At 48.5% G+C, this 26,683-nt stretch overlaps 1 protein-coding gene and 1 long non-coding RNA gene across 2 annotated transcripts in view; one reads left to right on the top strand and one right to left on the bottom strand.

The window, feature by feature from the left end:
• Positions 1 to 15,798, top strand: part of LOC307204008 — a 55,106-nt gene extending 39,308 nt beyond the window's left edge. The window contains exon 3 of the long non-coding RNA XR_013833447.1: positions 15,289 to 15,798. This is a non-coding gene — a long non-coding RNA (uncharacterized lncRNA). The remainder of the gene's footprint in view (positions 1 to 15,288) is intronic.
• ZMIZ2 (zinc finger MIZ-type containing 2) overlaps positions 1 to 26,683 on the bottom strand; it is a 111,770-nt gene that overhangs the window by 11,771 nt on the left and 73,316 nt on the right. Inside the window, exons 2-15 of the mRNA XM_079954966.1 lie at positions 23,617 to 23,763; positions 22,971 to 23,085; positions 21,998 to 22,200; positions 18,950 to 19,142; positions 16,646 to 16,909; positions 13,334 to 13,513; positions 12,598 to 12,678; positions 11,035 to 11,206; positions 8,424 to 8,565; positions 6,097 to 6,307; positions 5,159 to 5,264; positions 4,109 to 4,266; positions 3,151 to 3,218; positions 2,092 to 2,160 (exon numbers count right to left, since the gene is read on the bottom strand). Coding sequence (XP_079811092.1) covers positions 2,092 to 2,160; positions 3,151 to 3,218; positions 4,109 to 4,266; positions 5,159 to 5,264; positions 6,097 to 6,307; positions 8,424 to 8,565; positions 11,035 to 11,206; positions 12,598 to 12,678; positions 13,334 to 13,513; positions 16,646 to 16,909; positions 18,950 to 19,142; positions 21,998 to 22,200; positions 22,971 to 23,085; positions 23,617 to 23,666 — 2,012 coding nt within the window. The 5' untranslated portion in view covers positions 23,667 to 23,763. The remainder of the gene's footprint in view (positions 1 to 2,091; positions 2,161 to 3,150; positions 3,219 to 4,108; positions 4,267 to 5,158; positions 5,265 to 6,096; positions 6,308 to 8,423; positions 8,566 to 11,034; positions 11,207 to 12,597; positions 12,679 to 13,333; positions 13,514 to 16,645; positions 16,910 to 18,949; positions 19,143 to 21,997; positions 22,201 to 22,970; positions 23,086 to 23,616; positions 23,764 to 26,683) is intronic.

A 26,683-nucleotide genomic window follows, 5' to 3' on the forward strand; every position in this document is an offset into this window, starting at 1 on the left:
ACTGGACAACCTTGAGCCAGTCACCATCTCTTAGCCTATCCTACCTCACAGGGTTGTCGTGAAAGGAAAGGGGAGGAGACCCATGTACACCTTGAGCAACTTGGAGAAAAGGGGTATAAATGTTGTAATAATAATAATATAATAAAAAATAGTACAGAAACCGTTGCAAAGCATTTTTTTTTTAATCTGCTCATGGTGAGCCTTTATGACTGCTTGATATTCTGAAAGTCTGAGCTCCCTCGGGTTCTGTGCTTGCAATATTAGAGCTGACTGGCTTTTTGTTTTTCATTGTGTGTGTCTTGTGTTGCCTTCGAGGGCTGTGTAATCGTGCCTCGTTACTGTAAGCTGCCTGAGAGCGTGGGATATAAAGGGAATAAATGAAACCCTGTGGAGGATGTCAGGCTGAGGACAGCGGCTGTCCAGTGACTCAGCCGGGGTTCAGCAAGGATTTGAACCAGGCCGCCCAATCCCCAAACTCTGCCTCTCGGAAAGCTTTCTGGCTCGTATAAATTTCGGGGGTAGTGGTGCTGGAGTTGGGGCTTGTCAGGCCCAGCAATGCAGTTCCATCCTTTTAGACTCTGGACTTGCCAGTTTTATTAGGGAGCCTCTTTAGAGGTAAATATTCATTTACTTCAGAATGTGGCGAGTGACTCTTTTCGGAGATGGGGTCACTCACTTTGCTAAGGCCATAGACTTTTGCCTCAGAATCCTACCCGAATGACCCCTCTCTGTTCAGGCCTGTCCCTTGACCCAGAATACATATTTGCTTCAAAATTTCCACAATTTTCTGAAGGCAACCCTCTATCAGGAAATTTTTTATGTATAATGTTTTACAATTTTTTAATGTGCTGTAAGCCACCCAGCCAGATGGGCGGAGTATTCATCATCATCATCACCATCACCATCATCTTCCTTCACAACAACCCTGGAAAGAAGAGGCAGCAGCTGTTCTTGTAGTTTGCTTAACTGGCTGAGCACAGAATTCAACCCAGACCTCTCCTGTCCTCGTCTGACAAGACACCACATTGCACTGGCAATCTCTTCCAAAATGGGACTCTCCTGACTGCCTCTTCTGTTTCCAAAACCTCTGGTTTCAGTGATGAGTGAGTTTATCTAGGGCAGAGGTGGGGAAACTGTGGCCCTCTAGATATGGATGAACTCCCATCAGTCCCATTCAATGGTCAGGGGTGATGGGAGTTGTAGCGCAGCAATATATGGATGGCCACAGGTTTCCCCAATAGTGGTAGTCTTGTAATCTGGGGAATCGGGTTCGCGTCTCCGCTCCTCCACATGCAGCTGCTGGTGACCTTGGGCCAGTCACACTTCTCTGAAGTCTCTCAGCCCCACTCACCTCACAGAGTGTTTGTTGTGGGGGAGGAAGGGAAAGGAGAATGTTGGCCGCTTTGAAACTCCTTCGGGTAGTGATAAAGCGGGATATCAAATCCAAACTACTCTTCTTCTTCTGATCTAAGGCCTTTCCCTACCTGGATTCTCATTCCATTTGTATCCCAACACAGCAGGTTTTGTCTAACCATAACAAAATCACAAAGGAAGGGGTAATCGGCTGGGGAGGGGTCTGGCTCCAGCACTTGGCTGCCCTCAGGTGGTGAAAATCCCATACTATTATAATTATAGGCCCTATTTTGTGCGTACCTGTCCTTGCAGTTTGAAATGGGGTGAAAATCTTGCACGTATTATTACACAGTGTGCTTTGCATGACATGCTTAAGGAGCAATATCTGGGTCGGATTTTAAGGAAGTACACAAGGAGACTGTAATCTGTCTTCTGTGTGGAAAGCACAGACACACAACTGCAAAGACCACACATTTCCCACTTAAATTACTTGATGCTAGGGATTTTGGGGCGGGATAGTCAGAATCTTAAGTTTCTCTCTTTTTTTATAAACATTAAATTTTATTTTGGTTTGTGTAACTTTTATTTCTGCTAACTCGTCTTATATGGATATGCGGTTCCTTTCGGTTTGACTTCCTTTTTTTTTTTTTTTGCTTTGCAAATGGTCTGAAGTCTAAATACAAACACACAAATCTGGATCTGATGGTAGCTGTTCACTTTTTCTGAATGGACACTTACTTTTGAATGTAGATTAGGATCCCCAACATGTACTGATCCACTTCGAGTCCCTCCAACAGGGCGGTTTTACTGAGAACAAAGCAAAGGGTACAATAGTCAGCAGTAATAGCGGTGGTAGCAACAAACACTGCTCAGAGAAGTGTAAAGGCTGGGGGCTTGCCATATGCTTCTGACTACATATACTGAGGGACGTGGGTGGCGCTGTGGGTTGCCGATCAGAAGGTCGGCGGTTCGAATCCTCGTGACGGGGTGAGCTCCCGTAGCTCGGTCCCTGCTCCTGCCAACCTAGCAGTTCGAAAGCACGTCAAAGTGCAAGTAGATAAACAGGTACCGCTCCGGTGGGAAGGTAAACGGCATTTCCATGCGCTGCTCTGGTTCGCCAGAAGCGGCTTAGTCATGCTGGCCACATGACCCGGAAGCTGTACGCCGGCTCCCTCTGCCAGTAAAGCGAGATGAGTGCCGCAACCCCACAGCCGGCAACGACTGGACCTAATGGTCAGGGGTCCCTTTACCTTTACCTTTTTTACATATACTGAAGATGGGGTCTTGCGATTGTTCAGGCGTCGCTAGACTACAACTCCCATTATCCCTGACTATTGACCATTCTGGCTGATGCTTATGGGAACTGGGAGCCCCAAATCTGCAGGGCCACAGGTTCCTCGTCTCTGACACACGTACAGATTCTCAACCGCTTCTTTCCCCTTCTCCATGTCCGACACAAGTCCCCATGGTTTGTTCACTATTACTGAAGTTTAGCAGACGTTTGGCACAAATAATAGACAGGGCAGAGAGAGGGAGCCATCTTGCCAGAGTGGCACAGCAGGTCAGTAGAACTGTGAGGTACTATAGTCAACAGGGGAGAGCTATTGCCTTCATGCCCTCCCTGTGGGTTTCTAAGAAGCATCCGATTGGCCGCTATGGGAAACAGGATGCTGGGGTTCGAGTGGCTACTCTGATCGAGGAGGGTTCTTCCTGAGTGCTTATAGTGCTTCACTGACTACATTTCATAGATGCCACCCACTCTTGCGAAGGTCACGGGCCCCACCCACAAATACTCACTTGCAAACAGGACACCTCCACGTCCCCCTTTCACAGTTCAGCTGCAGATAGGACTCCAGGTCAAAGCACTGGGCAAAAGACAGGGAATTTGGTTGGGAAAAAGATGTAGATTTCCCCAAAGAGGGGGCAGCCATTTACGGCTGTATCCAATGTTAGTCACACTCAGGCTGTGCACACACGCACACACACACACACTCATATTGACAGTGCAACCCCTGCTCCCAAGGATCCTGAGAACTGTAGTTTGCCCCTCGCAGAGCCACAATTTCTAGCAAATTAATAATAATAATAATAATAATAATAATAATAATAATAATAATAGTAGTAGTAGTAGTAGTAGTAGTATTTCTACCCTGCCCATCTGGCTGGGTTTCCCCAGCCACTCTGGGCGGCTCCCAACGAAATATTAAAAACATGATCAAACATTAAAAACTTCCCTAAACAGGTTTGCCTTCAGATGTCTTCTAAAAGTCAGGTAGTTTTTTATTTCCTTGACATCTGAAGGGAGTGCATTCCACAGGGTGGGTGCCACTACTGAGAAGGTCCTCTGCCTGGTTCACAAACTAGTTCCCAGGATTCTGTGCCGAGTGCTGAATGTGCTTTAAATGTGTGCCAGCATCCCTCAGAGTAGACCCACTGAAATTAATTGGCATGGCAAGGTTAGGCCCATTAATTTTATTGGGTCTACTCTCAGCAGAAGTTAGCAGGACACAACCCCTGGTCTTGGAGTAACAGCAGCCGAAGAAAACCTCCTCCCCATTCTAGATATCTAAAAATGGCCTGACGAAGCAGTTCAGCTGCTGCCTAGATGGGAGATCACACGGGCAAGGGGGCAGAAGCCACTCTGCAAACTTTGGAGGGGCAGCGGGAGATAACAGTGCCATTGGTGGAGCTCAATTCTATGAGGCTGCAGAGATGCAGTAAAATGGGAATGAAGGCTGTATGACCAGAGACTCACCTGTATGTGCCTGCAATCATGACCCCTGGCAGGAAGCTGGATTCTCCGAAAAGTAATGGGGCACTTCAGAGACACCTTGATGGCCGTTTGCTCCACTCCATCTTCCCCATTTGGACCTGGAGTTCCAGGGATTGTGCCGCTGCTGAAGTTTCGCTTTACTAAGGATCAGGAAGGAAAAGGGACGCTGTTGCAAACAGTGGGGCTCTTTGGCCTCCATCACAAAATTCATAGGCAGGAGAGCACACAGTTGAACTACGGAGGTTGCTGTTAGAATTCCTGCTCCATGATTGCAGTCATGGGATTGTTGTCTTTCACATGACAGTGTGTGTTTTGACTCCACAAAGCAGGAAGTGACGGAGACAGGATGTTTGTGTTACTGTGTTCTGTGAAGTGGGACTATTGTTCTTTGTTCTTTCTCTTTGCTGTCTGATGCTCAAGTGTGAGCCGTGTTGCAGTGCTCTGTTTGTGTTTATATGTAAATAAGGTAGATTAGCCAAAATGCTGAGTTGCTCCCGAACGATCAACCAGGAGGGAGAGAACATGCCAGTCGGACATGTGTCTCTGCTAGGGTCCTACTCGAGTGTAGGACGAGCTCCTGACATTCGCTACCACAAAATGTAGCAATGGATGACAAACTGCACGGTTTTAAAAGGAGCTTAGACAAATTCATGGAGGGATAAGGCTACAAATGACTACCAGCCACGATTATCTCCAATCAGACCCCAGTTGGCTGGGAAGCACAGGGTGTTCTTGGCATGACGGCGTAAGCCCAGCAGGGCCCCTTGGCCAGCCTAGCTTTTCAAGGCCCAGTAAAAATGTACCAGGTTGCCCCCCTTTCCGCCACACAGGCCTGCCTCCAGTATTAAGTAAGCCTCTGAATGCCAGTTTGCTGGGAAGCACAAGCAGGGAGAGTGCTGTTGCACTCCTGCCTTAACTTGTGGGCTTCCTGTGGGCATCTGGTAGGCCACTGTGCAAAGAGGATGCTGGGCTGGATGGGAATTTACCCAGATCCAGCAGGTTCTCCTTATGCTCTTTGAGCGCATAACTCACTTTTGGTGATGCAGTGCTCCGCTGGCAGAAGCCGTTTTTTTATCAAGCCTTGCAAAACAGACCTCACGGAGGGCCTGTGGACCAGCTGCAGGACGAAGAGGTGAGACTGGGAAGAAAGGAGAAGAGAGGTTAGCGGCTGTGTCTCAGGATATTCCATGCATGGCACGAACGAAGTGAATAGGAAAGAGAGGGTCTCGCCCCCTTCTCAAATGATCAAGAGCAACAAATCCACAGAGGCTGCATGTCTCTGACTAGCAGGTGCTGAGGAGCAACCCTGGGACAGGGCGACCTATGACCATCCTATCCTGCTTGTGAGCTTCAGGGCTCTGCATTGCCACCTGCCACTCCTGCACGGATGTGCTATGTGCAAAATGCACCATTGAGGCCACATACAAACACTGAAAGCACTATTGTACCTAAGCAACCATCGCTTCCCCCAAAGAATGCCAATAACTGTAGTATGTTAAGGGGACCAAGCACTTTTAAGAGACTCTTATTCTCTTCCCCCGGCAGCACTACAATTCCCAGAGTGGTTAGACAATCAATCCCTCTTCTCAGGGAACTCTGGGAATTGTAGCTCTGTGAAGGGAACAGGGGTCTCCTTAGGACTCTCATCACCCTTTGCATACTACAGTTCCCAGGATGCTTGGAGGGGAAGCCATGATTGTTTAAAGAGGTACAGTGAGAGCATTTGGCTATTTCTCATACAAGGCCTCGGTATTTTTACCCAGCCATAGGAACATTCAAAGTATTTAGTGGATCCCCGCGATGAATTTGAAGGGGATATGCCACAGAGAAGGCAGAGTTGCAAGGTGTTCTCCTGGGTAAACAAAGGCTCCATGCAACAGTGGGCTCCATGCAGCTGTGGGAACAAGCGATCCCTGGTGTGTGTGGGGGGGGCGGCATTGGGGAGAGAAAGAATCCAAGAGGCAACTTACACAGCAGCAAGCGGTGACGGTGATCTGGATGGTGTTCCTGCCAGGCTGGCACACCTGTTTTAGGTAGAGCGGCTTGTGTGATGTCTTGTTGTCTCCCCGCTCAATGGTCAGGGGCGTGGCGTTCACGCTGACCTGCACTGAGGCTGGCCAGTTGGTGTTCATCTGTCGGTCCTCGTGGTGGTAGCATTTGAACTGCAGCTCCAAGTCAGGCCTGGGGAAAGCAAATGGAACGCCTTTCGAAAAACAGCAGCGAAACACCGATTCCTTGGGAAGCCCACCAGCGACGCATGCAAGACCCTGCGAAGGGGTGGAGGGTCAGACGTGGCCCTCCAGTCTTCTCTACCTGGCCCTCAGAACTCCACTCAGGCCATGCACTCACTCTTTAGGCTGCCCCTGCTCTGCATCTCATGCATGGGGTATGTCCTTGAAATCTGATGATGCCTCTTGCATTGATAATGCCTCCTGGGTGGAAGGGTGTGTGAGTGAGCCTTCTGTGCAAATGTAAAATTTGCATGTGTTGCTCCGCTCATTTTTGCCGCTGCCCCACTCACCAGTGGCATATAAAGCCACTGATAAACCATGAAGACCATGGCTCATTGCAGGAACATATGAAACTGTCTTATAGCAAGTTGGACCATTGGCTGCAAGTATTGCTCCATCTGGACACAGGTCCTTCCCTGTGGAAATGCTGGGGATTGAACCCTTATTGATGCAAAGCATCCCTGTGCTACGGATTTAGGGCTGACGGGACTACAGCAAGAATCTCTAGAGAGACAGAAAGTCTGGCATGTTTCTGTTTTAAGGTATTCTCCTTGGGAACGCCAGAGAACTTCTCTATGTAGAAAGGGGACAGAGAGAAGTTCTTCAGAGCCAAGGGGCCAAATTATTATGATTGTTAGTTTGAAATATTAACCACCCTTCACCATAAGGTCCCAGAGCAATTTAAAAATACAATATTAAAATCAGTTTAAAACAAATGACAACTGTAGGGGTCAGTTGTTGAAGACTGGGGCAAAGAGGTGCATCTTCAGCATAGGATAGGAACTACATAATGAAGGTACCCGGTGCACCTCTGTGGCGAAGGGAATTCCACAACTGAAAGGCTGATGAGATAATAATCTACCTCTACGTGGGAAAGTGGGGCTTTTGATCCTGCAAATGCTCCGACACAGGCAGTCTGTGGCCAGTTCGGCCCACCAGAGTTACTGTTGTGATACTGGGAAGATGCCACTCAAAATTAAACAGGGAGCTGCAGCCAAAATGGGAGTAGGCAATCCCTGGCTGATACTGGAAGTCTGATGCTAGTCAAACAATGGCTATGAAAGACCTCAGAAATGAGCATCTCAGAAGCCTTCATTGAGTGTTCAGTGCAGATCTCTTTCTAGATAGGGATGTGAAAGCCCTCTTCCCTGATCTCCCTTTTTCCCAACTGAGAAAATCATTTCTTGCGGACACACCCTGCCTCATTTTTCTCCGGATTCCCCCCTTCTTTTCTCCCCTCTTAGATTTTCAGTTCTGTCTCTGACAAGTTGGGAACACAGGAAGATACTTTAGAAACGAAGTCAGACCACTGGCCCAATGAGCTCAGTCCTGTCTACACTGGCTGGCTGGCAACTCTCCAGGCTTTCGGACAGCGTCATCTCTCCCTATCCAGGGATGCTGGGGAATGAACACGGGACCTTCTGCATGTAAAGCAGTGCTCTACCACTGAGCTATGGACCTTTCCCCAGCTAAAACTGAGGATCGGTTTTGGAACTTACTGCCAGACCTATTTTTGGAGGTTCAGAACAGAAGGTGAACTTGCTACCTCCAGCCCTTGCAAAGAACAAAAAACAGTCAATTAAATAACCCACTGTTTCTTTTAAAAGTGCAGTGAATGGCTGCCCAGAATGCCTTACAATCTTTCTGATGTAAGACGTTCAGACTACCTGTGTTCCAGATATGTATGCAACTGAGTTACTTGGATGGTCTAGTGCAGGGGGGTGCTGTTGGACTCAAGCTCCCATGATCCATCAGCACCGAACACTTTGGCTGGGGGTTGATGGGATTTGGAGTCTGACAACATCTGGAGGGCCAAAGGCCCCACAGGCCTGATACAGTGAAATAGGGGGCTCTCTAGTCTTAAGGAGCTGAAAAGGTCCAAGGAACAAGGAAGACCTTTCTGGCTCACAGCCAGTTCCTCTCATTGTTCCTGTGCAGACTCTGAAGCATGGATGCTCTCTCTGTTCCTAACAGAGCGTTCCCGGTGACCCTGGTGGGAGGAAATGAGCTCCTCTGCAGGAAGCACAATGGCGACAGGAAAAAAAAAAAGAGGGTGGTTCTCTCACCTGAGCATCAGAGTCTTGTAAACCGAGTCCCTGAGCTGGAAGACGTGGTTGCTGACAGCCAAGTTGTGCTGGAGGCGGAAGGGCTCCAAAACCACCCCGTCCCGTACAGGAAAGGTCAAGCGCAGCTCGTCGCAAGGGTTTCCTGGCAGGGCAAGATGAGAGAGAGGGTTGGCGGTGGGCTGTTGGCGCAAGGCAACGGGCACCGTGAGGTAGCGTAGGGGTACCAGGGCCGGTGTGGAGGCCAGCTTGATCCGGCAGCCGGGGATGCCGTAAGGGGATGCCTGGGGGCAAAGCAAATGCCTGGCAGGTGGGATGAGGAAGCAGGTGGCGCAGAGAAGAGGCCTGGTCGCCACTCCTTCTGTGGCTCCAGGGGCCTCGCCACCCTTCCCCTCCCCCACGACCCTGCACTTTCCAAGCATTTGGGGGGGGAGCAGGAACTCCTTGCTCTCCTTTCCACCCCACCCCAGACTGTACCCACTGCATATTAATGAGGTCCGCAGGCACCCTTCCCCCACATGGGGGCCAAGCACCCAACTGCCACTTCTGAACTGCCGTGGAATCCTCTAACCACTGAAATTCTGCTGTTTCCCCCCGAATCTGCTGGCTAAATCTGGAGCAGAATCAAGTGATAAAGCTTGTCCTGGACTGAATCACTTTGGGCAATGGGACCAGGGGTGGGGTGCAGCAAGGAGGAGGAATCATATTTTTAATGCTATTCCATGAAAAAGACCACTCCTCTTCAAAAAGTAAACAGCATGTTGAGAAGGCTGGGGTTGAACCTCTTTCACTGACATGCATTTTCTATATACAGGGAAGTGAGGGGGGGGGGGTTTGTGTGTGTGTGTGTTTAATGCTTTCTTTTCAAAAATATTATATATTTTTTTGAGTTTTACATAACAAATTTAAATTCAAACATTAAATGTCCACCTCACCTGAATCCTTCGTGTTTAATATTTTCAACCCCTCCCAACATGCTGTGTGAAGTCGTGCCATCAAGAGAAGCTTTACCATGCGATTCTGCTAAATGCACAAACTGAATCCTGGTGGAGTCAAAAAACGCCGCCTCCCTGTGTGCATGTGTGAACTCAGTTCTCCTTACTTAGCCAATTCAGCCCCACCATTCATGGGGAACCCAAGGTTTCCAGAAGTACAATAAACCTTCGGGGAGGAGAAACCTGAAGGGAGGAACTTCACAACTAAAGCAGCTGCCAGGCCTAGTCCTGATCTGGTAGTAGATTTGGAGGTTGAAGCAGAGACACCTCACAGATCAAAGAACTTGAGAAGGAAGAGTCCTCTTAAAACCAGTCCTTGAGGAGCCCTCTGGGTTGAGATCTGCTACAGAACTCCTGAAGCTCCAGAGGATGACCTTGGTAGAACCATCACCTCATGAACAATGGCACCAGAAGGCCCAAACCCAGGCCAAGGAGTCATGACATAGCCAGAGTCATTGTGCTACTTGTGAATAAGCAATTCCCAAAACTCCTTCACTACTAACAGCTGCTAGAAGACCTGAGCAGCTGCTGGCTACTTCTTCCATAACCCCATGCTGTGCTTTGCTGAATTCTCTGTGATGCTGACTGTGGACTCTTGCTGGCCTATGGATGATCTTCTGAGCTAGACAGATTCTGTGTGCTTAACCATGGTTTGCTTGGATTTCACTGCCTCGGCAATGATGCCCCTGTTCTCAAAGTGCTTTGGTGAGGGACCTATTCCTTGTGGAACTGGAACCGGTGGATTGTGACAGTAGCCCAATGAGGACAGGCTGCTCAGTGGCCAAAGAAAGCAGATTAATTGTTGGCGGGGGTAGGGAGTGGAGGAAGGAAACAGAACAACTCTGTGTGGAATGGAAATGACCTGAAAAAGGTACCGCTGACTGACTGGAACTCTGAACAGGAGCACTCCAAACTGCAACATTTTATTGTATAAAGTTTCCAGATTGGATATTCCACTTGCGTACCAATCAGAAGAGGTGCCTTATAGTCCATGTTCAATGAGCGTCCAGTGTAGCTATTCGGTTTAAGCTTAGCGTTCCAGAGCAGAGCAGAACGATTTTATTAAAATTAATATAAAACCAAGAAGAAATTAAAATAACACTTGTTTCTCATCTACAGTCGCCAAACGACTGTACAAACAGAAGTGCTGTTAATAATTCAGGCAGGCCTGCACTCAGGTTAGGGCTCTGGGAAACTTCCCAAAGGAAGGGAATCCCATAAAAGATTGCTACAGCTACCAATATTGCCTTTCTGTGGGTCTTTGTGTTCAAAGCTGGTGTTGGGGATGGTGCTCAAAGGGCACTCTCATTTGCTCTTGAGAACTACAACACGATACAGAAAGGAAGGAGCCTAAGGAGTAATACTGTTTTTGAGAAAGTTGACTTCAGTTAAAAGGTTTGCCCCTCCCAGTTTAATGACTGGCTATATAGCCTCCTAAGAACAGGTGGATCATCTGATTACTGGAAAAAGGAGATCTTAAAAAAATAAAATAATTAAGGGACATTCAAGGCCCCTAAGAATCCCTTGGGCCTTTTGCAAACGATTCCCCTTGAACCCAGTGGGAGTGTGGAGGTAAATCAGCCAGAACCCAGGGGTCTCTATATTAAACAAAGACTTACCAGAGGGAGACGGATGCAAAGAGTTGATGTTGGGTTTGATATCTGGAAGGAACGGGGACTTCACGTCTTGCCCTGGGGACATGTATGGGGGGATGTTGCTGCCAGGTGTCATTGGAGGGGTGGGATTCCCAGGTAGCGGGGAGCTGGGGTAACCAGGCATGGATCTTCCAGGCTGAAAGAAGAATCAAAACATCAGGCTAACTTGATGGAGCAGGGCACATGTTGAAAGCCACGTGGCTAATGGGCAGAGACTGCGAGACTGCATTCCCACATGCCACTAAATCCTGGTTTAGTATGATGTGCACAAACAGGAATGAGCCTCAGACAGCTGTGGGTTTGTGTGCTGCTGCTGATCCCATGAAACCAGAAGTAGGAGCACAGAAGCTTTTTCTTCTGCTTTTGATTGGTCACAGTTTGCTGTTGTCCAGATCCAGGAACTGGGATTAATCTTAACAATGGCGAGTCAGTAATTGCGGCCTGAAGGTAACTTGTTCGAAACTAATCCCAGTTATTGTTAACCACAGTTTATCAGCCCATCTGACATGATAAACTGAGGTTAAGTGAAAACTTCCAAATTCCTCTCTGATTGCATGTGGTTTGTTCTAACTGACACACACCATGCAAAGCTATGGTTTAGCATATCAACTTTTATTCCTTCAAGGCCTGCATTTCATTGGGAGGTAAGCTATTGGGGACCATATGGCAGTGGTGGTTTGGCACCCTGTTCTCTCTTTCTCTCTCTCTCTGCCACACCCTTAGAGCATGACGGTCATAATCTCAGGGTTTGAGATTTGAGCCCCACTTTGGGCAAAAAGATTCCTGAAATGCAGAGGGTTGGACTAGATGACCCTTGCGGTCCCTTCCACCTCTGCAATTCCATGATTCCTTGCCACCTGCATGACACTGGGCCAATGACCCCACAAAATTAGAAAAAAGGCCAAAGGAGACCCCTGGGCAGCAGGTTGCCCACCTCTGATTTAGCAGGCGAAAAATCAGTCCAAAGAGGACACCTGGCAGCTGGGGAATGAATCCCTATTGAGTGTATGGACTACAACCACCAAGAGTGCCATTAAAAGGTAAAGGGACCCCTGACCATTAGGTCCAGTCGTGGCCGACTCTGGGGTTGTGGCGCTCATCTCGCTGTACTGGCCGAGGGAGCCGGCGTACAGCTTCCGGGTCATGTGGGCAGCATGACTAAGCCGCTTCTGGCGAACCAGAGCAACGCACGGAAATGCTGTTTACCTTCCCGCCGGAGCGGTACCTATTTATCTACTTGCACTTTGACGTGCTTTTGAACTGCTAGGTTGGCAGGAGCAGGGACCGAGCAACGGGAGCTGACCCCGTTGCGGGGTTTCGAACCGCCGACCTTCCGATCGGCAAGTCCTAGGCTCTGTGGTTTGGACCACAGCGCCACCCACATCCCAAGAGTACCATTAGGGCTTTGCAAAACTTAAGGGAACACAAAAGAATTCCCTGAGAAAGACTAGGGGTGAGTAACTGGCTTCCACATCATTGCAACATGCCTAGATAAGTATTGAAGGAGCAGAATAGTCATAGACTCACCCCATTCATAGTAGCCTGTCCGTAGCTGTTGAAGTTGCCTCCGTTGAAGTTGGCATTTTGACCGTTGAACTGATCCGTAGGCTGGAAAGGAGAAGTTGAAAGACTGGTACCAGAAGAATGTGTTTCCCTGGACCATCCTTATTCTCAAGACAAAAAACTGCCTTAGCCTAGTCATACTTCCCCCTCTCAGCCCTTTGGAGTGGGATACTACCCATCGTCTTCTGGTCGGGGTATCTGGCTAAGTGACATAGTGGCTCTTTCACCTGAAGGATGGCTGCTTGGGGTGGGGCGGTTCTTGGCATATTTCCACCCCTGGTTTACTGGGTAACTTTGGTGGAAGCCCTTGTCTTCCGCCTGCCGTTCCCTGCCGCCCCTCAACCCTTTATACAAAAGCGATGAGCAACCAGTTTTGCTGGGGCTTACTTTCTTAGGATCTCTTTGGGCAAAAAGGTAGGGATCTCAAAAAGAGAGATCCCATCTGGCTATGTTTCCCCAGCCACTCTGGGCGGCTTCCAACAGAACACTAAATCACCCAGACCCAGGCGACAGAGCATTCCCATGCCATAGGTCAAAAAGTGACACACATTATATCACCTTCACTTAGGCTGGATCTACTCCTGACACATTTATGACTACTACTGGGGGGGGGGGGGTTCTCTTTCTCTGCAAGGAGGCTGACTTTCTTCCACGCATCCCGAGAGAATCTTGGGAGGCTGTTTCCATAGTAACTGGGTACCTTATAGTAGGGGCCACCAGTGCCAGAGCCAGAGAGATACTGGCTCATTCCTTGTTGCATGGGCATCCTGTGGCCAGGATACGAAGGGGACGGAGCAGACGGCTGGGGGGCAGTGGGGGCATACTGCCCAGCTTGAGAGGGATACTGGCCACTCTGCATGAACTGCTGTCCTGGATAACCCTGGAAGAAAGAGCAAAGGTAGACCATTATGATGGCAGGACACTATATATTTACGAACAAACGGAAGTACTTCTTCACACAGTGTGTAGTGAAACTGTGGGGTTTGCAAAAGGGAGGAACAGGAGCCACCTTGAATATCTTCAGAAGGGGATTAAACAAATTCATGGCTGCTAGTCTCAATGGCTATGTGGTACCTTTGTGTCAGAGGCACTTTGTCTCCGAATGCCAGCTGCTAGAGATTACAAGTCGGTAGAGTGATGCTGCACTCAAGACCTGCTTGTGGGCTTCTTGCACACATTTGGTTGGCTACTGTGAGAACAGGATACTAGGTTAGATAGGCCTTTGGTCTGATCCTGGACTCTTAGGTCCTTAACACCAAACCTTTAGCGTTACATCTGTAAACAGCCTACGAGTCTAGAAGTTGGGAGTGCTGACTAATTCATCGGAAATCAAAGGAGAACGATCTTGTCAGCGCTGTCATTGCCGATGCTATGTGTTTGCCACTTTCTGTCTGCCAAGTGCCAATCTCTGCGGTAAGCAATCGGAACAGATGTCGCGCATTGTGCTGTAGCTACAAGTTTCCTCCTCCTCAGATTGGCCTGTAATATTCTTTTTGTTGTTGTTGTTAGAGCGCTTATTAATTTCCCAATAAAAAACATCCAATTAACATATCAAATCATAATCCAATAAAAATTAAAAACTAAAATAAAAAAAAGATCAAATTGTCTTCCGAATTGTAATTTTGATTTTACGGCTTCCCACAGTCTGAACCTCGAAGCATATCTGTATCTCTGTCCTGCCTCTCAGGTCTGTAATATTCTTAAAATATTCCTTTCCAGCATGACTAAGTGCAATCTTTCTTTCTTTCCACCACAACCTTTACAGGAGTGGGTGTCTTCAAATAGGCTGAGTGTATGGTTTGTTGCTGATTACCGTATTTTTCGCTCTATAAGATGCACCAGACCACGAGACACACCTAGTTTTTGGAGAAGGAAAACAAGAAAAAAAATATTCTGAATCTCAGAAGCCAGAACAGCAAGAGGGATCGCTGCGCAGTGAAAGCAGCAATCCCTCTTTCTGTTCTGACTTCTGTGATAGCTGCAAAGCCTGCATTCGCTCCATAAGACGCACACCCATTTCCCCTTACTTTTTAGGAGGGAAAAAGTGAGTCTTATAGAGCAAAAAATACGGTATATCTTTCATGGGGTCCCATGCTTTCGCCAAGCCAAAGGACTTCAGGATTATGGGCGGGGGAGGGGGTGGACTGTGGAACACAGGAAACAGCCTTAAGACAGCAGGCGTGGGGAACCTGTACTCTTCTCGGATGTTGTTGGGACTGTCAGCTACCATCATCCCTGATCACTGGCCATGCTTGGCTGAGACTGATGGAAGTTCGGATTCCAGCAACCTCAGAAGGGCCACAGGCCTGCACATTTCTCGTACATACATACGTTTCCCTTGTAAGAATTCTGGACGTCATTGTTCTGCTTATTATTATATTTATCTTTTTAAAAAAGCAATAGCTAAAATAGAATAGGCTATGTGCAATTACACCCACGCCAGAAACCTTGGTGCACGGTGCGAAATGAAACAGGGAGGAATGGAAGCAGCCCTACGATGTCTCCATGGAGTTGTGAAATAGAAAGGCAAAGCCGTAAATGTTACAGACGTTTTCCCTCCCACCTAAAAACAAATTGAGCAGAATGAGTTATGGTGAATGGGTAGACATGTACAAATCAACCTAATTTCTTTCTATTCGCTTCCTCTTTTTTAAGGACAAAGACTCTGCTACTAAAACAGGAGAGGAGGGAGCTACACACAGGATGAAAAGGAACACAGACATTTAACCCAAACCATCCTAGGAATAGCGGAGGCTCTTTTTTGATAAGGTTGTAACTTGCATGGGGGGAAATGGATGCTACCCAGGGCCATTATAGGCTAATGAGCTGGTGCAGATAGGACCTTAGGTAGGCATATGAGGAAGTTGTTGTTGTTGTTGTTGTTTAGTTGTTTAGTCGTGTCCGACTCTTTGTGATCGCATGGACCAGAGCACGCCAGGCACTCCTGTCTTCCACTGCCTCCCGCAGTTTGGTCAAACTCATGCTGGTAGCTTCAAGAACACTGTCCAACCATCTCGTCCTCTGTTGTCCCCTTCTCCTTGTGCCCTACATCTTTCCCAACATCAGGTTCTTTTCCAGGGAGTCTTCTCTTCTCATGAGGTGGCCAAAGTATTGGAGCCTCAGCTTCAGGATCTGTCCTTCCAGTGAGCACTCAGGGCTCATTTCCTTATACAGTGGTGCCTCGCAAGACGAAAAGAATCCGTTCCGCGAGTCTCTTCGTCTTGCGGTTTTTTCGTCTTGTGAAGCAAGCCCACTGACGGCTTAGCGGATTAGCGCTATTAGCGGCTTTTAGCGGCTTAGCGGATAAGCGACTTAGCGGCTTAGAAAAAGGGGGGGGGAGGAAAAAAAACCCGCAGGAACTCGCAAGACATTTTCGTCTTGCGAAGCAAGCCCATAGGAAATTCGTTTTGCGAAGCACCTCCAAAACGGAAAACTCTTTCGTCTAGCGAGTTTTCCATCTTGCGAGGCATTCGTCTTGCGGGGCACCACTGTATGAGGAAGTACCTTATAGCAGAAAACAGCCAGGTGGTCATGGCAGCAGCGGCTGAAAGTGCTACCAACACTGCTGGTGGGTGGTATTGCTGTCTATTGTCATGTTTTTAACATGAGCACGCATTAATCGATTTGACGGGACACAGCAAGCATGGGCAGCAGCCTGGTATGCAGTGCCTCCTAATAATTAGCCCAAACTGGCTTCCTTACAATTTCCACCAATAAGTTAAGTTAGGAAGATAGGAAGCTCCATTATATGGAGCCAGACCACCTAAAGGTAAAGGACCCCTGGACGGATATGTCCAGTCAATGGCAACTCTGGGGCTGCGGCGCTCATCTCGCTTTCAGGCCGAGGGAGCCGGCGTTTGTCCACAGACAGCTTTCCGGGTCATGTGGCCAGCATGACGAAACCGCTTCTGGCACAACGGGACACCGTGACGAGTGCCGGAGCTCACGGAAATGCCATTTACCTTCCCGCTGCAGCGGTACCTATTTACCTACTCCCCCACCCTGACCTCACCTCATTGGAATACGTCCTCTTGACGCTTTGCCTGGGGATCGGTTGGCCTTGCGGGGGACCAGGGTAGCCATGCTGGGGCATCCGCTGGCTGCCATACAGGGCGCTCATGGTAGGCGCCCTCGCTGCGTTCATGCTCATGGGAGACATCCCAGAAGCACCCATCACGCCGCCCATGTTGGCAGGATTCATCCCGGGGGGCACGGATGGCCCTCGCGGCCCCGAGTGAGGAAGAAACTGGTTGTTGAAGGGCTGTCCAGCTCCCATCTTCGAGGGAAAAAATAAGAAAGAAAGAAAGAAAGAAAGAAAGAAAGGAAGGAAGGAAGGAAGGAAGGAAGGAAGAAAGGTTAGCACAATGTGATAGGAAACCAAGCCCTGTGTGGAAGCAAGGGATGAGAGAATACTGCGCACCTCAACAGGGGGCCAGTGCTGGTCCCTAACAACGAATATGCGTTTATTATTTTATTTACATCCTGTCTCCAAAGAGCGGTGTACATGCTCCCTTGCCCAAGTTGATCTCCACAACAAGCCTATGGCCCAAGGCCACCTTTTAAGCTTCATAGCTGAGCCAGCAATTGAGCCCTGGTCTCCCATGTCTGAGTCTAACACTAATGACTACGTCACATCACTGTTCCAAAGCACCTGCCACAGCCAAGCCTCCTCTCCACCCCGGCATCAATCCCCGGCATCTTTTTTTAATAAAAAAAGTAGGGGACAGGTGATGGGAAATCTTTCTTCACCTGAGATCCTGGCAGTCATCGTAGATACTGGGCTGGAGGGACCAACTGTCTGACTCAATGGCTGTTTTCACACAATGAAATCATGGCACAAGCTGCGTGCAACCTCCCCCCCTTCTCCCACTTTGCTACTCCCTTTCAGCGAGCAGAAAAACAAGCAGGAAGGCAAAGCTAACCATAGTTTCCTGCTCTCCACAAACCAGGAAACAATGGTTAAGGTTTAAAATTATTATTATTATTATTATAATACAATTATTATTTCTATTCTGCCCTTCCTCCCAAAGGAGCCCAGGGTGGCAAACAACAAAGCAGGAATATCTTAATTTTTAAAGCTGGTTGATGAATCTTGGCTTGTTTGGAAGCCATTAACCATAGTTTCCTGGTTTGCACAGAACAGGAAGCTATGGTTAAGTGCACCTTCCTGGCTTGTTCCCCTGTTCGCAAAAAAGGAAAAAGTGAAGGGGCTGCAGCCAAAGACACGGAGCTTGTGCATTTCGTGGCTTATTAAACCATGATTAGATCCTGTGAACCAGGTCAGCATTAGGCCACTCTGTATATTCATCTGAAGCTCATAGGGGATGCAATCTCTTTGATCACCCATTAAGGTGCAATCCTGATCTGCCACCCAAAGCAGGGCACCATTTCCTGCTACAGCTGCAACTGACTCACAGGTGGGAAAAGACCAAGAAGACCAAAACTTTAATAAAGAATGGGGGAAAATTATAATTTGTCTGGGAGACCACTGTAAGCAGATGGAAACATTAGCAGGATTGCAGTAACACTTGTAATGCTGCAGGTACTATGGACAAAATGGAGTGATATACAATATGGGTTTTAGAACAATATGGATCAGAAAAGGTTGGCAACTGGACCCATGGAGGCGAAGGTGAGAAGTCTAAGGTAAAGGTAAAGGTACCCCTGCCCGTACGGGCCAGTCTTGACAGACTCTGGGGTTGTGCGCCCATCTCACTTAAGAGGCCAGGGGCCAGCGCTGTCCGGAGACACTTCCGGGTCACGTGGCCAGCGTGACATCGCTGCTCTGGCGAGCCAGAGCCGCACACGGAAACGCCGTTTACCTTCCCGCTGGTAAGCGGTCCCTATTTATCTACTTGCACCCGGAGGTGCTTTCGAACTGCTAGGTTGGCAGGCGCTGGGACCGAGCAGCGGGAGCGCACCCCGCCGCAGGGATTCGAACCGCCGACCTTTCGATCGGCAAGCCCTAGGCGCTGAGGCTTTAACCCACAGCGCCACCTGCGTCCCTGGTGAGAAGTCTAGAAATCTCTAAATATGGATATGTGCTTTGTACTGTTATAATTCTATATTTGTAAAATCCAATAAAACTTATTGAGAGAGAGAGAGAGAAAGATCACCCTCACCCTCTGGGAAGGTGCCACTTCACTCTGAGCAAATTCAAGGCCCTTGGCCTTTCATTATAGCATTGCAACAGATGGTACTCCTTTGGCTTCACGCTATTTCCCCGGCTGCAAGTTACATCCTGTGAGCTCCGCTCTTCACCCTCGAAAACCCCCGGGAATTATCAAGTGCCGAAATCGCGCCGCCTGCATCTTACCGCTCCATACTGGCTGAGTTCCTGGCTTTGCTTCTCTTGCAGGGCGGCCACGGTGGCCGTGGCGGTGGCTGTGGCCGTGGCGGCAGCGGCTGCAACAGCGGCGGCGGCAGCTGCTTGGGTGAAGTCTGCAGGGGGTCGCCCAGTGTGTGAAGGAATGCCCATTCCCCCGGGGCCGTTTGGGCTGCCTGCATAACTGCAAAAGAAAAATAGGTGTCTCACAGACCAGGCAACTCACATCTACTCCATTGGCAGAAGAACCTGGTATTCGAAGTGGGAAAAGAGGGATGTCCTCAGAATCTTTTTTAAGAAAGCAAAGGGTTAGATCCAGAGAGCCTCCTGTGGAACAGGATGGGCAGAAGGCGACTCTCCTACTTCCTTCTCCAGTGGAGGCTGGTTCATTAGGGGAAACGGGGGCACTGCCCCATCAACTTCGACCTGCCCTTAGCCAGCCCACCCTCCTACTTACAACCAGTCCACAACTTGTCAGCTTTGTCTCCAAGACCTCTTGCAGAACTCAGAAGGGAGATGGATGGGGACAAAACTAGAATGAGTTGGTTCTGAAGGGCATTAATAATAATAATTTAATATTTATACCCCACCCATCTGGCTGGGTTTCCCCAGCCACTCTGGGCAGCTCCCAACAGAATATTAAATACACTATCAAACACCAAACATTAAAAACTTCCCTAAACAGGGCTGCCTTCAGATGTCTTCTAAAAGTCAGATAGTTGTTTATTTCCTTGACATCTGGTGGGAAGGTGTTCCAGAGGGCGGGTGCCACTACCAAGAAGGCCCTTTGCCTGGTTCCCTGTAACCTGACTTCTCACAGTGAGGGGACCGCCAGAAGGCCCTCAGAGCTGGACCTCAGTGTCCAGGCTGAATGATGGGGCTTCCCTCTTTCTACACCAATGGGCACCAGCTACCACTGCCCTTCTTTCCTTAAGGAAGCTGCCCTGCCAACTGATGGATCCCTGATGAATTATGACTTCCACTTGGCCTCTTACATCAGGGAAAGCAGTAACACCACGGTCCTTCTGGAATGTATAGGGAAGCCCAGCTGGAATCGGATGATGCTAGAAGAGCGATGTGTCTTGGTGATTGGGAAACCAGGCCTGGTGACCATGAGCTGGCAACCATGAGCTGGCAAACCATGCTTAGTCACACGCTCATGCCCTTTCCCCCACACGCTCAGTGGCGGCGACAGGGGGAATGGGATGACTACGCAGCAAGTGACAGGCGTCTGACAGCTCAACTCCCCACGCACCCACTGAGCGTCTTGTTCTCCCACCACGCAGAGCGTTGATTCACATGTTAAGAGGTTGCTACAAGGGGAAGCGCCACGGAGGCAGACCAACTGCTTTGCAAGCGGATGCTCCCAAGTCCGATCCCTGATACTCTTCCATTAGTGCTGGGGGGCACTGCTGCCAGTCAGTGTAGCCAATACTGAACTAGATGGATTAATGTTCTGATTCAACATATGGCAGCTTCCCTGTGTCCTTAAAGAAGGATTCCCCCCCCTTTTTTTTTTTTAAAAAAAAATCCCCTTCTGTTTTAGGATTCCAAAGAAGCAAGCAAACTCCCTTCTACCCCCAGGAAGAACAGAAAGGGGAGGGTGGAGATATCAGTGTGTTCTTGGCCAATTGTGGTGAAGGAGTCACACACCAACAAAGCAGGAGCATCGTCTTCCTATCAGCAGCCATTGCTCTCCCCTTTCTATTGTGAATTTGCTATATAAACGTAGGCTGGAGAAAAGCAGGCTTTAAAAAAATGTATCACCCGGAACTTGCTGGGTCAAGTGATGCCTGCAAACATCATCTGCAAAAATCAGATCTTCAAAATGCATCCGGAACAGCCTCAGATCTGACTATGTATTTATTTATTTCATGAAATCTATAGATTGGTTGACTGTAAAAAATATTTTTTTTAAAAAAAATACCCCACTTCAGAGCATACACAATACAACAGATTTGTACTGCAAGATTGTATATTGAGATACATTCTTGGTGACTGAACCACGGTTGTGAAACTAATTGGAACAGACCCACCAAATTCCTAATGGTTTAAACAGTTTTCCAGAAGCACTGTGAGACCTCCTTGTTTAGGAGAAAAATTAAACAGCTGGGGTTAAGCAGGCCTGGGGGCTGTTATATTCAATGTAATATGTAATATTCTGGATGAGCATTTTATTCATCGGATTTATTGTGAATAGGTAGGTTATAAATTCGAAATACACAAATCAAACAGAGAGGATTTCTAGATGGCTCAGGCAAGCCACCCTTCTGACAAATGCTTTTTTTTTTTTTTTTTTTGGAGGGAGGGGGTACCTACCAATAATAATCAGGGCTGCAATGTTTAATCAGTTTCACAAACCGATTAACAAAGCAATTCTGTGCATGTTTATTCAGAAGTTAAGTCCCACTGCATCCAACAGGACTCAACGCTCCCAAGCAATTTTGTGTACAGGACTACGCTTAGAAAGACTTTCGCAGCACCATCTTATAGGTGTTGGCTAAAGGCCAAGTTCCCTGGAGTGCAATGAGGCTTAGAACCAGGAAAGCAAGTATAGGACTGCGCCCATAATTTGCTAAAATGGTGCCCCCAATTAAGTAAGATGACTGACTTCAATAAAAGCACTTTAAAAATTCCAGGTGGCAAGCCCCGTCTTTAAAGAGGCACCCCTTCTTTCTTCTCACACTGGGGAGAATGACTTCTACATAAAAAGAACGTCTGCATCAGGCCAAAGGCACACTTTTGGGAACCCCATAAGCAGAATCTGAATGCAATTGCACGCTCTTCAGCGCTGTTCAACTGATGTTCAGAGGCATGCTAGAAGCCACAATAGTTTTATCTTCCATGGATCTCTCTAATCCTCTAAGCCACCCAAGTTTGCGGCCAGCACCACATCTTGTGGGAATGAGTTCCACAGTTTAACAACGTGCTGCGTGCAGAAGTGCTTTAGTTCCTCTGACCTAAGCTGATGCATGCTGCGACCCAGGCAGGCAGGCAGTACACAATGGACCGAGGTTGATCTGCTGGTCCAGAACCTACCTTGTGGTGAAGCCCGGACCTCCGGGGTAAGTGTTGCGACTGTACATCCCCGGCTGCACGTAGCCCTTGTTGGTAGATCCCTCTGGGAAAGGCTGCTGTCCCATGAACTGAGGCGAGTTCATTCCAGAGCCGCTGCTGGCCACGCTGGGCATCATGGGGTTGCCAGAGGTGTTCCCCCCAGGGCCCATGGGGTTTCCGAAAACCTGCAGAGGTTGAAGAGCCCAAGTGAGGAAATAATAATAATAATAATAATAATAATAATAATAATAATAATAATAATAATTTATTTATACCCCACCCTTCCTGGTTCAAAAACCGGGCTCAGGGTGGCTAACAACAAATTTAAAACACTTTAAAACACTTAATTATAAAAGCAGCATAAAATAGACGTGGTAAAAGGTGCAGAGGTTTTTATTTTGATTATATATTTTGTGGTTTAATATTTTTATTTTGTTCTGTGAACTGCCCTGTGACCTCCAGGTATAGGGCGGTATAATAATAATAATAATAATAATAATAATAATAATAATAATAATAATAATAATAGGTTTAACTAGGCAGTTTGGACAGCAGTATGGTCTTGTAGGGCAAGGCTGGGGAAACTCTGGCCCTCCAGGCCTCTCTGCCTGGCCCTTGAGACTCTCCCCAGACCACACCTCCTCTCCCCAGGACACCCCTCTTTGGCCTGGATGGAATGCACCCTTCAACTCTGATAAGGACGCTCGCTTATCTGAATGGAGCCTACAAAAGGGGAAATCTCCATTCATTGCCCTGGCCACTATAGCTTCTGCCCTCCCATGTGGCCCCCCCCCCAAGAGGTTTTCCTGGAAGGGAATGCAGTCCTTGGAGTAGGGTAAAAAAAAAGGTTCCTCGCCCATTTTAGGGACTGATTACCAAGATGGCCGAAAACACGCAGCCTAGACACCCCACTTCCCCGCCCCACCCCATCATTTTGGAAGAATGCGGAAGGTACCTGACTCTGGGACGTGTTGCTGACTCCCCACACCGTGGTTACCACTGAGAGAGATCCTGCGGGCTGATTGGTATTCTGTTGCCAAGGAACTGACTCGTAGGCATATGAACCATCACTAGGAAAAGCAACAAACAACGCACAAGGTTTTAATTAGGAGCCTTTGGGGAAGTGGCAGAAAAGCCTGGCAGGAGGCAGGTGGGGATTGCTGGACCACAGGAAGAGTGGGTAAGCAGCCCAAAGCAGAGCAAGAAAACACAGGACTGGTGCTTACGCAGGAGGGGGAATACAAGAGTGGATGCACGTGTGCCTGTTGATCGCTCAGCAGCTGCAATATCAACGGATGTGCATTATGTTAGGTAAAGTGAACCTCCATGTTCAGGTGCCGCGTATCTTCAAAATTCCAATTGCCAGAGGGCAAACCGCAGGGAAGGGCTATTGTTTTCACTTCCAGATATCAAGGGTTGAAATCACGAGACTTTCTCCATGCAAAGTCGGGGCTCTGTCTCTAAGCTACATAGCATCTCAATCACCTATCCATTTCTGATGCCTCTTTGTTGTGCAGAATACACCCGGCTCAGTTTATTCCCAAGGGTAAGAAAGAGAGAGAGGTGGATGAAGGAATACAGATGTGTGTGGCCATACGTACCCATGTGGGGTGGGCGGGAGCGATGGTTTCATTGGGTTCATTGAATTCATTGGCTACAGAAAGGCGTCGGGGTTGGGAGCAGGATCTTCCAAGGCAACACCAATGCGAGGAGCAAGTAGCCTCTTCAGTGTCACGGCTCTAGTTGGGCTATTGAGAAACAGAGAAAGAGAGAGATTAAAACCATGTTCTCCCAGACAGCATGCAACAGGAATCGGGCTAAGCTTGGTGGCTGGAATGCTCTCAGGTCAGGGCAAGCTGACCCACAGTAATAAATCAAAAGGTGTTCCTCAAGGCAATTGAGCTTGTCTTGCCTGAAGAACTAGTGAGGAAAGCCTAGCACAGAGACTTAGATCAGGTTGATGTTCCACATGAAATCCACTTTACGTCTCAGTCCTTGGTCTTTCAAGAAGCAAAACACACACAGGGACAGAGGAAGCTGCCTCATGCTGAGTCAGAACATTGGTCCATCTAGTTTAGAATTATCTACACTGACCAGGCAGGAGTCTCTCCCAAGCGCTTCCTAGAGATGCTAGGGACAGAACCTGGGACCTTCTTTTCACAAGGCAGACGATCTGCCCTTCACACAGTGACATATACACAAGGCACCACCAGCTGCTTCCGAAAGCAACCCACCAGGATGTCCTATAGCTCTGCCCAGCAGAGAGGGAGAGAGAGAGATTGTTCCTAGGTCATTCAGCGTGTTTCATGTGAGCCCAAGTTTACCTCTTAGTTCAGTGTTTCTCAAGCTTGGGTCCCCCAGCATCCCTAGCTAGCAGAACCAGAGGTCAGGGATGATGGGAGTTGTTGTCCAATAACAGCTGGAGACCCAAGTTTGAGAAACACTGCCTTAGTCGGAGGCTACATCCACACCATATATTTAAAGTACTATGGTACTTAAACAGTCATGATGTCCCCCAAAGAGTGCTGAGAATTGTTAGGAGGCCCCTCTTTCCCTTAAAGTTAAAGGGACTCCTGACCATTAGGTCCAGTCGTGGCTGACTCTAGGGTTGCGGCGCTCATCTCGCTTTATTGGCCAAGGGAGCCAGCGTACAGCTTCTGGGTCATGTGGCCAGCATGACAAAGCCACTTCTGGCGAACGAGAGCAGTGCACGGAAATGCCGTTTACCTTCCCACTGGAGCGGTACCTATTTATCTACTTGCACTTTGACGTGCTTTCGAACTGCTAGGTGGACAGGAGCAGGGACCGAGCAACGGGAGCTCACCCCGTTGCAGGGATTCGAACCGCGACCTTCTGGTCAGCAAGTCCTAGGTTCTGTGGTTTAACCCACAGCGCTACTCGCGTCCCCCTCTTTCCCTTACAGAGTTACAATTGCTACAGCTCCCTGCAAAGAGGGATTGATTGTTAAACCAACTCTGCAATTGTAGCTCTGTGTCTTGTGTGCACAGAGGACTTCTCCGGACATAATTTTTATTGCGGGTCCATGATTATTTGCGCTCATGAAGCTATCAGTGTTGTGACATGTGATCCCACATTGAAGACTGTGTGTGTCTGCCAAAGTTTGGGGAGGGGCAGCCACACTGCTTTGTCAATGTTGAAATCCCATAATTTCTCATATGTTCTGGTTTATCTTTGGCCCCTTATGGTTGTGCTCATAGGAGCCAACTCTTTCCCCCCCAATACAATATTTTAGGGGTCCAGGGACCCCTAAAGTGGATGACCATTCCAAAGGGTTAGGGTTATGTGATCCATTATGCAGGGTGGGGCTTACCTGAGCCCCCCAATATTTTGTTCACATTTGCACCCCTGGTTGTGCTCTTATCTCATGTTTTTGTCTTGTGAACCACCCTGAGATCTTTTTGAAGAGTGTCATGTAAATCCAGCAAATAAATTAAAAAAACGAAATGAAACGTCGTGCCATAGGATATGGCTTTAAATATATAGTGCAGATGGGGCCTAAGTTCTTGAGGTGCCGCGAGACTGCAAGAGACTTTGCTGCAAGAGACTAACATGGCTGCCTCTCTGGAAATAAGGTACGGACAAGCACTCCCTCTATGATACAGCCCAGAGATGCCTTGTGTCCTTATATACACTCTTATCCTCAGACAGCCAAGGCCACGAGTGGGTGGCAAAACCTGGTGTCCTCTCCCCGCAGATGCCTTTTAGCCTTTTCGTTCCAGATCAGGAGAAGTCTCTCCACCTTAGACAGCAGGTCACTTGATTTCTGTGCTGGACAGGTAAACCGCCAGCCAGCCAATGGGAGTTCTGCCCCCTCCCCAATAACATTCTCCCCCCCCCCAAGCTTGCTCCCAGTTTTCCGGAGGGGAAGTGGTCGCATTTCTTCAGCAGAGGCTTTTCGCTCTGACTACGTCAACTTTATACAGCGGCCAGAAGGAACTTGGCGTACTGCCCAGATATGGCAAAACAAGGTCCTGGCAGGCGCGGACTGGAGGGCTGGCCTAGTTACACCAGATTAACTCTCTGCTGCCCGCGCAGCATCCACACAGACGCAACTCTGAGCCGGCCAAGGCAGCACGCCGGCCGGCCACACGCTGCCTCTGTCCTGTGAGCACGGCCAGGCCCATCACGACCCTTGCTGCTCGGGAAACGGAACCGGGTGTGTGTTACTTCCTTCGTTTTGCCCTGCGAAGCAGCTTGCCCTTTTACAGAACAGAACACGGGACAGTGGGTGGCTACCTTTTAGAGGGACAGGGTGACCCGTAACCAAGCAAGGGAGCACGTGTTTTTGGAGGCAGCGAGTCCCCAGTTCCAACTCCTGAATCCACAGCTGAAAAGGATCTCTGCCAGGAGACCTTGAAGAACCACAGCCAGCCCGCTGGGGGACTTCCCAGGTTTAGCAAAGGTTTCTTTTGAGTAGGGACATCAGGCGACTTTGGCTTTTCGAGAGCATTCGTTTCGAATTTGCGAGGTACTGTTGCAACAATGCAATCGCTCCCCCCAAACTTCCCAGTGCGGGTTCTCCGTTACTTTCCTTATCGCAAAAGATCCAAATCTTAGGGGAAGCAGGTTTGCTGTGCAAGAGTCCTCCAACTCAGCTTGAACTGCACAACCTAAATTTACCAGCATGTGGCTGAATCAGAACTGAAA

This window comes from Podarcis cretensis, assembly GCF_951804945.1.
Source record: "Podarcis cretensis genome assembly, chromosome: 15".
Lineage (NCBI taxonomy): Eukaryota > Metazoa > Chordata > Lepidosauria > Squamata > Lacertidae > Podarcis > Podarcis cretensis.